Genomic DNA, 13,917 nt, shown 5'->3' with positions numbered 1-13,917 from the left:
GTAGGATAGTGTGGAGTGGGATTGGGTTATTAGGTTATATTATGTGGAGTGGGGTGGAGTGGAGTAGATTGCGGTAGAGTGGTGTGGGGTAGATCGGAGTGGGATAGATTGTTGTGGAGTGAGCTAAATTGGAACAGGCAGAATGCATTCCTAGGTCAGCTTTCTGAATGTCCCCAAGATGTCTTTAGCAAGGCTTCGACCTAAAAAGCAATCAAAGACATGGTGGTCTGCTGACCTCAGGAGGCCGTCATCCCTGTGTTGGCTGTGATTTCTAATGGGTCGGAAACGGCGACCTGCATCATTAATATTTATGAGGTAGGTCAATTTGCGACCCACAAGGAATCCCTAAATGAAACTCAATGAGGTTCATGCATTAGGAATATTGATTTCCTAATTCGAAAAATCGAATTTAGGAAATTAGTATTCTAATGTTTGTACATTTTTAGCCAGATTCATCAAACCAAAATCCGCTCGCAAAGGGCCAGATTCTGAGAATTAACCATTGCTCTTTTTGGAAATAATGATATTAATAAGTTCAATATCAATACTGTAGACTTTTGAACTGAATGGTATATGCTGGAACGGGTCACCTGTAAAGTCGACTGAAATACGTGATCGAAATGTTTATTACTGAGCATGTTTAATGAAAAGATTACAAAAAAATAAGGTCAATATCAAATAGATATTAGGTTAGTGATTATTGATCCCTCAAAAATCTATTTAATTGTCCGAGATTTTTCATATGTTTTCTGTGATGACATTTTGTATCTTAATTTTTTTTCTCCCGAACACCTATTGAACCCACTGGTAGAACGGAAATTCCTCATATGTAAATTTCTTGAATCTACTAGGATCTTAGTTCCGTACTTCAAGTGGAATTCATTACAATTGGAGTATATAATCAATGTTCTCAGAAAATGCACTCTATTGCCTCAGGAATCTTGTCACCTCCAATAAAATTCAATTAACTGTCAGAGAAATCTAATATCCTGGGAATCAATTTAATAATCAGTCGGGAAAATCAAGCATAACTTCTATATATTTAATTTGATCAAATATTTTTTCTACTAAGGATATTTGCAACTAAGTGTGGGAGACATAACTCATTACACTATTTTAAATAACCACGGGCCCGATTCACAGAACTTACTTAAGACAAAATCCTAAACTTATTACCATTTTGGTATTCACAGAAGGCACTTACTAATTTTGGTATTCACAGAAGGCACTTAATAATTTCGGTATTCACAGAAGTTAGGAGTCCTAACTTTAGGACTCCTAAATGCCTTCTGTGAATACTGAAAGTCTTAAAGTTATGATTTTTTCAGTTTAGGAGTAGTACAGTTAGGACTCCTAACTTTAGGACTCCTAAACTGAGAAAAATCCTAACTTTAAGACTTTCGGTATTCACAGAAGGCATTTAGGAGTCCTAAAGTTAGGAGTCCTAACTTCTGTGAATACCAAAATGAGTAAGTGCCTTCTGTGAATACCAAAACGGTAGTAAGTTTAGGAGTCTGTCTTAAGTTAGTTCTGTGAACCGGACCCATCGATTAGGAATCCTTCATTCACAATCAAAACTATTATGATGGGGACCCTTTGCTTTGAGCATCTAGAATTCTAATTGGAGGAGAACCCTGTGTCTCAATGGGTTCTGGCCATTTAAATCTACATATAAAATAAATCATTCCACATTTCAATAGTTGGAGACATTGAGTAGCAAAGGTGTTTCACTTTTTGTGCACTGGCAGACACATTCTGATTTTTACATCTCTAGATGCAAACGAGTGAGTGTAATTATGTTACTGCAGACAATGTAAGTCACACAGAGGGTCAACTGTTTCTTACTGAATCGAAGGAAGACTTTGTTTTTCTCTCTCTCCATGTTCAGCTGGTCCATGGCCATCAATATGTCAAACTCCTTCTTGTTCACATGGTTTAAGACATCCTGAAAGGAGGAAAGAAGCTGCTAAACCTGCATGTTACCTCGAGGAGGACAGCTGTCCCTCTTCCCACCTTCCCCAGAGTGGAGGTAATGCCTGCAGTGTACATCATGCAGTCTGGAGATAATAACTTCCTTCTTAATTTCTTTGTTATGCTACTTGTGACAACTATCCTTACAAGTCAAATATTGGGAGTTATCAAAGAATGATAAAAAACGAGTAATATAATATTATAACTCTATGAAACCACCAAATGATATTACTATGCACTATTAAAATTCAATTGGAAACAATCACTTCAGCCCTTGCTAAAGAAACAGTAAGGCAACAGCTTAACGCCTAGAAAAACCTAAAATGAATCACCATGAAAGCTTCAAATGCACTGGAAACGTAAACAGGGGTACCACTTACCAACAAATGTATATAAAAAAAAAACTAACTGTACTCGCTCCTTTTTTATAGGATATACAATATTAAGATACAGTCCACACAAAACAACCAAGAGCACAACTACACCCTACTCTGCATCAGACACAGAGCTAAGTAGAGACACAGGCATACAAGGGACTAGTGACCAGACAATGAAATGATCAGAAAATGAAGATAAACCAGCCTGTCAACCCAACATGCTTATATCATACCATAATTTATGACCTGCCTGGCATTTCCTACATGGTCATAAATGTTGGCATTAACCCTTTCTAAACCCACACCTTAATCTCATTGTTAAACTGCTATCAGTGCGTGCATTTAGTGAACTGAAATCAGATGGGTGGGTCAATGTGTGTTTTTGAGCTGTTATCCCTCTGAAGGTGACCTACATACAGAATAAATGTGATTGGTTTTCCTTTTCTCACTCCCGAAAGTAAACCAGTGACCTTGTGTTTTCTTGGACCTTCCCATGCGTCTGCTGTTTTAGTGATATCATTCACCATGCTTTAATAGTGTCCCTCAAAGGCATCCCTAAAGATGCGGAGCGAGGTCTGAAGGAATCAAAGTTAATACACAACTAGTTATTCTGATAATTCCAGCCCAAACCACTCAACTTCCATAGGCCTATCTCATAGTTGATGCAATCTAGTAAGTGACAGGCCAGCTCCAAGTGGGAACTGACAATATATCACACAGAGGCAGCGTTGCCAATGTTGCTCATCCTCCATACGTTACATTGACCCAAATTGTTTTGTTTACAGAGCATTTTGGGGGTTACAGCTTGGACAAAGTGAAACATGGTCTCGATGAAAGTTTTGAATGGCAACTGTTGGCAACAATGAATTAATGAAATACTTGGGCATTCCTAATAATGTTAAACTTTATTTAACTTAACCTTCTTTGTATTCAGATATACTTAAGCTATGTTTTCTGAATGGATATTTGAATACACTTCTATTTGCTTCTCCTCTTTGTAATATCTACAACCTGTAGGCTGGCTTTGCCTACACAGCTCAATATAATATCTATCTTGTGACGTACCCTGCTAGCCAAGACCAGATACCTACCCTTATGTACAACTGCTAAGAGTTTCCTCCATGTCAATGCCCTTACAACAGCTTAGGATTCATATATCACAGAGCACTCAAACACAAGGTTTGTTGAGGCTGAGGCTGTTTGAGTGGAGGGCGGACCGGGCAAAGCGAGAAACACCCCCCTGACAAAGCCTATCTGGTATATATGAGGCTCATTCCAAGACCGCGCAGCGGACGTGCCGCTGGCGTGCCGAAGGCGCGCCAATGGCAAGCCCGTTTGCGCCCGTCCGAGCCCAGACGGGGCCAGGGGCCAGCCATGCTGCCCATCGGATTACCTACTCCTCTGACGACCTCATTAAACATAACACAGGTCAATCTCGCCCTCCCCAGGCCACCTGTAGCTGGGCCAATAAGCTGGGAATCCTCGCGGAGTGATCTTCCTTCCCGGAAATCATGGGGCTGGCCCACTTCCCCAGATCAAACACCCCCAAGCCGGCCGAGCCCAGACCTCATCCCCTAGCCATCTCCTACCTTAATACCCGCTCCCTTGTGAAACATCATCTAGACATCTTCCTTCTGTTGGCCACAGATAGACCCGACATTCTTTTACTGACCGAAACTTGGCTGACACCCGACTCTGCCCCTGACATACTGACAGCACTCCCCTCCGATTATTACATCCTCCACGTCGATCGCTCACCCGGCAAACTTGGAGGGGGGGGGGGGGGGGGTCGCAGCTATCATTCGCTCCAATATTAAAGTAAATGTCCTGACCTGCGTTAACCTCCCGGACTCGGAGAACTTGGTGATAAAACTTGACTTCCTCTTTGACACCATTGCCTGTGTGCACATATACAGACCATCAAATTACATGCCGTTTTTTCCCCTCGCTTTAAGTGAACAGATTGCAAACTTGGTCATTGACCACGCCAGGGTCCTCCTCATAGGCGACCTCAATTACTGGTTCAATGACCCCTTCGAAGGCCCTAACTCTAGTGAACTCACTGACCTCCTCACTAACCTAACTTCACTCAGCAGGTCTCCCTGCCCACTCACCACAAAGGACATATTCTAGATCAAGTCTGAACTAACTCTTTGCTGGTCACGACCCCTGCCACGTTTCCTTGCTTATGGTCAGACTACTACCTACTTAAATTTACACTTGCCCACTCAACCACCAAGAAAGCCACAACGGTTGCAGGCAGCTTTGCTAGGAAATGGAACGCTTTAGACAAAATGGAATTTCTTCAGACAATGACTAACACTATCCCGTCCCCCCACCCTGACATTAACATACATAAAGCTAACCTCTCTGGCTGGATGCGCGCAGCAAGCGACACACATGCCCCCCTTAATAAAGTCAAACTGGCACGTCGTGCAGACGCCCAGAGATGGTTTTCGACTGAGCTGAAATCTAAGAAACTGGCCAATGTAGACAGTGTACGCCCAGGACCATCCCCACCCAAACCCTCTGTGACTCACTCAATGACTACTTCATTGAGAACATCTCGTCCATTAAAGCCAGTATTCCAAAACTCCCCAACACGATCGCCCTCGCTACCCTCAAAAACAACTGCACTATCAACAGCTTCCGCCCCATCACCTTAGAGACATTTCAAGAGCTCCTTGCTAAAGTCAAATCTGGCGCCCCCTCAGACAGTTGCCCCCCTCACATACTACAATACTGCTTCTCCGCTCTCCCAGATCCTGCACTTACCCTCCTGAATTATTCCTTATCATCTGGCCAAGTCCCCTCAGCATTCAAGGAAGCGACAGTAGTGCCACTCCTGAAAAAACCAGGGGCTGACCCTACATGCATGTTAAATGACCGCCCCATCTCCCTACTTCCCTTCCTAGCAATGGTGATGGAGGCACATGTAGCCAGATGTCTATATAACTTTCTGGAGGAGTCCAACTACCTCGAGCCCCGTCAGGCAGGCTTCCGGCCTGCGCACTCGACGGAAGCTGTCGTACTTACCGTACTGGACACAGTTCGCAACTGCGCAGACAATAACTCCCCCAGGCCTTGGTGCTCCTGGACCTCTCGGCCGCGTTGGACACGGTCGATAACACCATCTTGATCGACCGTATGGGCCAGGCCGGCATCCAGGGCACAGCGGCCAGCTGGCTAAGATATTTCCTGGAGAACAGATCCCAGGCCGTCCGCCTTAACAATCTGGTTGCCCCCAAACAGAGAATCACACGCGGTGTCCCACAGGGCTCCTCCCTGTCCCCCCACTTGTTCAACCTCTACATCTTCCCCTTAATTCAGTCCCTCAGAGATAGGAAGGTGACGGTCTTCAACTATGCAGACGACCTACAACTGCTCTTCACGATCAATAACACCGAGAGCTCAATTACAAGCTTTCAGTCTACCATGAGGTTCATCCAATCTTGGATGGACCAAAACCATCTTAAACTAATCCCTGGCAAGACTGAGTTGGTACTCACAGGGGACAGTCCTAAGCACTGGGGCACACATTATTGGCCTTCAGAGATGGGCTCACCACCTTCTCCCTCACTATCGGCAAAAACACTTGGAGTCCCACTTAACAGCGATCTCTCATTGAAATCACAAATGGGTCTCATGGTCTCCAAATGTTTTTTCCAACTCAGGAAAATAAGAAAGGTTTGTGGCCTCCTTACACCAGAGACCCTCACCCAGGTGGTGATAGCCACTGTCCTATCTCATCTGGACTACGCCAATTCTCTATATCTTGGCATGCCTCTCTACCTACTGAAGCGCCTACAGATGGCCCAGAACTACGCAGTCAGATTGATCCTCAGCCAAACTAGATGGCAACCTGCTACCCCACTACTTAAGAAATTACACTGGCTCCCCATGCTTCAACGCTGCACCTTCAAAACAGGCTGCCTGATCTTTAAATATTTGCACTGCAAGTGCCCCAAATTCATAGACAACTTGATAGTCAGGCACACCCCTACCCGCAACTTATGTTCAGCCCACCTCTCACTTCTCCATACCCCCTCCTTCAGACGGAAGTTTACGGGAGGCTGCAGATTTGCCACACTCGCTCCTCGACTCTGGAACTCCCTCCCCCTCGAAATCCGAGCCTGCCCGGACCTCATAAAATTCAGAAGGACACTTAAAACCTGGCTCTATAAGCAAGCTTACAACTAAAGGTCCTCTCGAGCCACGCACCATGTCTTTTCTACAGCGCCATGAAACCAATCGGTGTAAGTGCGCTCTACAAATCATTCTTAACATTAACATTAACATTAACATTGTTGTCTGCACACATAGCAGCTGGCTAGGTTACATTAAAGGGAATGAGATATACCATATAAAGAACCTTCTTGCCCCATCGCTGCTGTCCAAACAAATTAACCACTCTCACATCCCTTGACATCCAATAATACTTTAAAAATAATCCTTCCTCAAGCCTGTCCTCTTATAATGATTTAGCACATTATGTAGGAGGCCAGTCTTACTAGTCTATTGAATTTGGTAACCCTGTTAGATTTTGTAACAACATGCTACTTCTGTTTTGTTGAATGAATGAATAAAATTTATAACGCGCAAACAGTAACCCGAAGGCATCAAGGCGCCTAACAAAACAGATCAAAAGTGAAAACGCTACATCGCTACAGGTACGCTTGCGCAAAAAGGTGAGTTTTCAGGGCCCTTTTAAAAGCCTGAAAGGTGGGTAATGATCTTAGTTCCAGGGGAAGAGCATCCCACCACTTGGGGGCCAAGGTGGAGAAGGCTCTGCCACCCCATTTCACTCTCCTGAAACGGGGGGCCGATAGCAGGAGTCTGCCGGAGGACCGTAGATTCCTAGTGGGAGAATAGCGGGACAGGATAGATCCTAGACCAGTGGGGCTATTTCTGGCCAAAGCCCTGTATGTCAAGCATACGGTCTTAAAGTGGATCCGCGCTTCAACAGGGAGCCAATGTAGCAGCTTTCTAGCTGCTGTGACTGAGGTGCGCCTGGGAAGATCCAGAACGAACCTGGCAGCGGCATTCTGGACTACCTGCAAGCGCTGCAGTAGGCTCTTTTTCAAGCCCGCGTACAGTGCATTGCAGTAGTCCATTCTGGAGCCGATAAGGGCAACAGCTAGCTGTTTCCTTGCCGGAGGGGAGAGGTGGTTCCTAATCCTTCTCAGGATATGGATAATGCCCCAGCAGGTAGAGATGGTTCGACTGACCTGCTTGATCATGTCAAGGGCAGGGTCTATCATAACCCCCAGATTTTTTTGCGGAGGAGGTGGGGGTGGGACAGGCTCTTAATGAGTCTGGCCACCAGCTGGAAGACCATACTCCCTCTTTCCCTCCGAACACCATCACCTCTGTCTTCTCTCCATTTAATTTGAGCGAGTTTATGATCATCCATTTACAAACAGCCTCCATACAGGATCTAAAATTGGAGGCAGTCGGGACGCTAACGTGGGAGAGAGAGACCAGGATCTGGGTGTCGTCTGCATAGGAAACTATCTCCATCCCATAAGATCTGATAAGCCTGGCAAGTGGGGTCACGTAGATGTTAAATAGGGTCGGACTAAGGGCCGACCCCTGAGGGACCCCACATTGCACAGGGAGGGATGGAGATAGGTACTCCCCCAGCTTCACTCTTTGCACTCGGTGGGTGAGGAAAGACGTGAGAAGATCCAAGGCTGCTCCACGCACCCCAATCTCCCTCAGCCGAGTTATTAGTACTGAGGGAGAGAGGGTATCAAAAGCCGCAGTCAGATCTAGGAGGATCAGGGGGGTGGTCTGGCCCTCATCAACACGTGTGCGTATGTTATCCAACACTATGGTGAGGGCTGACTCAGTGCTGTGTTCCCTCCTGAAACCATGTTGGGAGAAGTCGAGACATTCCAAGCTCTCAATGAAAGCGGCAAGGTGCGTATTGAGGTGCACCTCTAGCATTTTTGCTGGTGCAGGGAGTAGGGAAATGGGCCGGAAATTTTTTAAGACCGACTGATCCAGGGTGGGCTTTTTTAGAAGAGGTTTTACAACCGCTCTTTTCCATTGAATGGGAAAGACGCCATCTCTCATGGATCTGTTCATGATGTCTACCAGAGGAGGCAGGAGAGTTTCCCTGCATTGTTTAAGACTCCTTAGGGGACATACATCCAAAGGAGAGCCTGATTTGGTTTTGTTAAGGAGGCTATCAAGCGTGTCCACAGAGAGAGGGGGAAAGGAGTCTAAGGTTCCCGGGAGGGTTATTTCTACCGGGGCGGGGTCCATAGGCCCTAAACTAGTGGGCCCGCTCATGAGCGATTTTTGTAGCTCCAAGGCAGAGTAGATGTCAGATATTTTTGTCTGAAAGAAAGAGGCGATGTTATTACAAAGCTCTTGGGACGCCACTACAGGATCAGGGGTTTGAAGGGTTATAAGTGAATCTACAACCCTAAAGAGCTCTTTAGGGGAAGACATGTTCAAATGTCTCACAAACAGTATCACTCTTTTTCAACCTTACTGCCCTTTCCCTTCCCCGCCACGGCTCCCATTTCCCAACTTTTTCTATCGTTCAGGTGGCATGCCATAGTCTTTCTATAGTGCTTAAATAGCTAAGATCTATGCGATCCTTCTGTATTTCTCAGTAAGATACTGGACAATCTGAAGGGTAACGGAAGGATTAACTATCTGTAGTATTTATGTTTGCATTTCCCAGATCAAATTTACTGTTCTCCAGTGTTAGTGTCGATATTTTCAGAGTTACATCAAAAAACAAACTCATCTGGCTAGATTTGCAAAGTAGCTTACACTTTTGAGTAATTTGTACTTTAGAGCAAGTTTACTACTTTTTGCCTATTCACTAAATCTGAGTGTAAGTTTTCTGCGATGCTAAGGAAAAAATGGCCAACCAATGCTACTGCAACACCCACTAATAGAAAATAATGGAGGGGGGAATTAAAATAAAACCCCACAGGAAATAATTGTAAACGAAATAATTTAAAATATGAAAAAATATGTTAACAAAATATTTAAAAATAGTATATATTCATTTTTTAATTATAACATATTGTAAGACCCTATTTGAATTTTAAAATTAATGTAAATATTTTTATCAAAACATAACAAATTGACTTACATTAATTCAATGCATCAATTTTAATAATAATCAATATTGAAAATATGTTAGTCTTTAGGTGGGTATTTTTTTTATTTAAACTTCAGAAAGATATTGTTAATTTAATGTGTGTATTTTTTTAATACATATTTTTACATTAAATTATATGTATATATATCTTTATGATTTTGTAAATCAGGTCCATTGTGTTTTACCTCTCGTATTTGTTGTACCATGTGACATACAGTTGCTGATAACAAATGGCATTGTGAAAAACAGACAGCAGAGGGAGCTTTTCTTCTCTTTCCATAGTGGGATTTTGAAACACTGCTGATGTCTAGGATGAAATCACATTTGTAGAACTGCCCCTTTTCTGACCTTTCAGGCATATTTTCCTACCTACGTTCTATGACATTGTTGGGATGCGAATGTCACCCGCTTGGTAAAAAAGATTGTGTACCTCAGTCCTGTATGTGAAACTGGTATACTGACTTTTGTTGGCCTAGCCAGCATGTTCATGTAGCATGTGTGTTTGTATGTGTATGTTTTGAGGCCTACACCTTTCCATGGTCATTTCAAGGTTGAGAATCTGTTCTCGGACATGGAGGGGCGCACCAGGCGTGCACCCGCCTTGTGAGTAGACATTAGACTTCGGTACATGTCCTGGGTTGTTGGCATGGAGCTGCGATGGCAGCCTTCTTTGTGAATTCATAGAACAGGAACACATTTTTTTGTTTTGTTTCAGGAAGAGTGTAGCATCCTGGCCTCACTTATGTAAAGTTCCACCTAGATGTAACACTCAGACCCTTACACTGCCAGCCCATGTGCATGTTGAGTGCATGGATGGAAAGTGTGGATGGTAGCAGGACACTTACTTCATGTGAGAGATTTATGACTTGGACTAGTGGGATCCTTGTCGGATAGCCCATGGTTTGATACGGCATAAGATGGAGCAGGGGACACAACTTCTCTAGACAGTGGTCGTGTATCGCCTATATTTCTGGGGCTGAGGGGAGGAGACACAGACACTGAAGTTAGGGAGGATGGAGACAAGGCTACCCTAGAAATTCAATGAGGATTTTTCAGCAAGGGATTGTTGATTAGTCCTTCTGGAGCACTGCCATTTGATGGATGATAAAGAGGAGAGAGTCAGCAGATTCTGTTTTTAAAGGTAAGAAGGTTTCTTAGCATGGCCTCCCCTTTTATCTTTACATGACTGGTACATAGGAAGGTTAATTTCAGCCAGGTGGAGCGTCCTCACATTTCGTTGTACCCTTTTTTCGATATCCCGACTTGGAAAATGCATTGGGGGAAGGAAGGGCCTCACAGCGTACTGGAAGAGCTGCTGCTATTCCGTTCCCAGGTAGTGCCTCTACTGTGACAACCAGCCCTGGACTCCCAGGGGTGAGGGGACATCAACTGAAATGTGTGCAACTTGTTGGAGAAGCTGTGGACTGCCTGGAACCGAGAAGCCCCCCTGTCTGCTCAGAGAAGGAAGAAGAGTGCCTGGCCCTCAGGAAAACAGACTGGCCAGCAGGAGGAGTCCAGCTGTGGTTCCAGTGCATGGAACACCCAGAAGGAGCTGACAGGTGTTCGGAAGTGTGCTAGGTGCTGACCCAAGCTGAGCGGGGTCATCCGGGCTCCATGCATGGGTCATGTGGCGAACAAGTGGCAATACTCCCAATATTACAGTGTGCCATGAGGCTACTTTGCAGTGTTTCACAGGACCTGTTCTGTCGCCGCCAACCAAGATGACCCAAGACGTTATCACCATCATAACTGAAGGTCTCCCAATGGCACGGAGACTGCAGCTGCCAAAGGCGATGACCGCTGAGCCTGGCCCACTGCACTGTTTTATTCAGCAACCTATTCCATGAGGCAGAAATTCCACGCAACCCTGCTCCTGCTGATGGAGACGCCACCTGTGTGACCACAAAAGGTGCAATTCTACCCTTACAACACTGACACTAATTTACATGGACAGGTAACACACAAGTCTTTGGCAGATACAGAGCCTTGCATTAAGACTTCATTAAAAAACACAACAAATGCTGAACCAAACTCGATAACAAGATACAAAAAAGAACTGTCCTGCGAGTTCCTGCACTGGGAGATTGTTCCTATAATACTCATCTTTGAGTGGATTCTGGCCATGAACCTCCTGCTATTGTTAGGTTATTGGAGAAGGGTGGGAGCTGCAGTCACCGTGCAAGACTGATGTAGCTGGACGAGAACTGACACAATTGAATCAAGACACTGTGGAGAGAGTGGGGCCCTTAAGCGTTGATACTTGTCTGTAGCATTGTAGAACCTTGTAGCCATTACTGTGTGTAACATCTCATTTTGCTGTGGTACTAAATACTTATTTTTTTCTAAGATAAGCACTGGACCAAGCAGAATGTTTTTGTGTCTGTTGAGTGATTATTGAGTTCTGAGTGACTGCTCCCCAAACTCTCTCCTTGAGAAGTCTTTGCTGCTCATGCTTGAAACCCTATAAGTGCACAAAGGGTGTACAGTTTGGAGAGCCATAGCAGGACGTGCAACAAGACTTGAGAAGCAAAGAACCTCAAGGACGTTTGATGTTCAGCAGTCCTTACCTGCCCTGAACTCCCACCCCCTCCACCGAAAAGGGTCTTACATGCTTTCAATCCAGAACACATTTCTTTGTAGAATGATAAAATGCATCTCTTTTTAATTTGTCTGATTATTTATAGGTTTATTAAACAATTGTGTTAGTAAGCAGTTATAATGTTTTGTTTCCTAGCCTACAGATACTGAGAAATATGTATACATAACCTTATCACCATGACTGAAAGGACCAAACCCTGATGAAAATATAAAAAAGGAAATGAGACATCTTCCTTCGCCCTGGATGGTCTTCATTGCCAGCCCTTCGCTCCATCGTGAGATGATGGAGCCCCCGTCACAGGTACCTGCACCTCCATGTCCAGGCGGTAGTTCAGGTCTCCAAACCAGAAGAGGTGGTTGAACCTCAGGGAGACGTCGAAGACACTCAGCTTCCGGTCTCCGATGGCAAGGGAGCGCAGGATGTCCAGGTAATTCTGATTCCGCCTGAAACAGACAAATATATTGACAAATGAAGAGCAGCCGTCAGGATATACTACTACCAATACCTGATGCTTCAATGAATTTGTGTATTTAGCATCATGCATTACGCCTCTCATAAATGCTGCTACCCATCCCATTCCATATTCTCACATCGCTTCATCGCAATCAAAGAGAGACATTATAACGAATCCAGCTTAACTGCTTTTGGATTGAGCATATTCTATCTCCTCACATCTGTTTAGAATTTGTAAAGTATTTATCCGGGCTGTCCATTGCGTACAACTGCATACTGTGCCAGGACTCAGGTGTGCATCTATGACACTGAAATGTCTTAGAAATGGGGGCACCGCTGTCAACTGAGGACTCCAGAGATCAGGATACTGGAAGTCTGTGTCCTCTGTAGTTATAGTAATATTTTAACTTTGTTAATATTTTGGTTAGACAAATCTACCTATGGTTTTGCACACTATTAGTGCATTCAACTAAGTTTCATTATGTCAGGTTCTGTGCAGATCCATCCAGAGCGGAGAAATATAAAAGGGGTGAAAAAAAAGCTTGTTCCATTTCAGTTTTTATAGTAATATTTGCTCTTGTCTGCAGCAAACACTGCTGAATGGAATCACCACAAACTTGGCATGAAACTAGAAACTTACTCACAACAGTGGCTTTGTGGTTTGGATGTAAATCCACTCAGTAGTTTTTGCTGTATCTGCATTACAAAAAGTTTTTGGATAGGGATTGAAGGATTACATTTGTAGAAATAGCACCTATTTTTCCTCAGCTAATCCATGGAGCTGGATGATTTAAGGAGAATCTGAGGGCTACAAATCTAATTTTTTCCTCCTTTCCATTCACGATCCATAGATCCTCAGAAGGATGGGTAGATCCTCACAATCTGATAGTCTGGATGTGATTTCCGTTGAAGCCACAATGATATATTGCAAGGGATCCATGAATACGTGCATTTCATGCATGTCGTGACCCTAGGGAGGACGTATGTAGTCTCCAGGGTTAGATATACACCACCAAAATAGAACAAGGACACCACTTTTGCTCTGCTTCAATTTTGTAAATCTTTAGATCCACCATTTGTATCCCTGTGCTCCCAAATCTGCATTTGTAAAGCTCAAGGAGCCGGCTGTTCCTGGCAACCATTGTAGACCTGAAGATCCGGATCTGTGAAACAAAAATATACTGGGCCCGATTCACATAGGCAGACTTACACTTTTGTGTAAATGTATTCTTTTTGGTAGTCACAAAGGTAAACTTAGACCAAAAGTCTAACTTTACTACTTTTCGGTATTCACAAAGGTAAACTTAGCATGGTATTGTATCTTTTATTATTCTTGCTAGGTAACAGTGCCTATACTAATGGGATGTTTCTTTTTTAATACTCGTAATGTA

General features: G+C 44.0%; 1 protein-coding gene across 1 annotated transcript in view; it reads right to left on the bottom strand.

Annotated features, from left to right (window-relative positions):
- The window catches only part of LOC147718371 (phosphatidylinositol 3,4,5-trisphosphate 5-phosphatase 2-like), a 447,492-nt gene that overhangs the window by 211,969 nt on the left and 221,606 nt on the right, over positions 1 to 13,917 (bottom strand). The window contains exons 15-16 of the mRNA XM_086918327.1: positions 12,378 to 12,516; positions 1,846 to 1,945 (exon numbers count right to left, since the gene is read on the bottom strand). Of these exons, the coding sequence (XP_086774453.1) occupies positions 1,846 to 1,945; positions 12,378 to 12,516 (239 nt within the window). The remainder of the gene's footprint in view (positions 1 to 1,845; positions 1,946 to 12,377; positions 12,517 to 13,917) is intronic.

Source organism: Lissotriton vulgaris, chromosome 4_1 (assembly GCF_964263255.1).
Source record: "Lissotriton vulgaris chromosome 4_1, aLisVul1.2, whole genome shotgun sequence".
Taxonomy (NCBI): Eukaryota; Metazoa; Chordata; class Amphibia; order Caudata; family Salamandridae; genus Lissotriton; species Lissotriton vulgaris.
The sequence above is the reverse complement of the archived record's forward strand: the minus strand, read 5'-3'. Positions and strand labels throughout refer to the sequence as shown.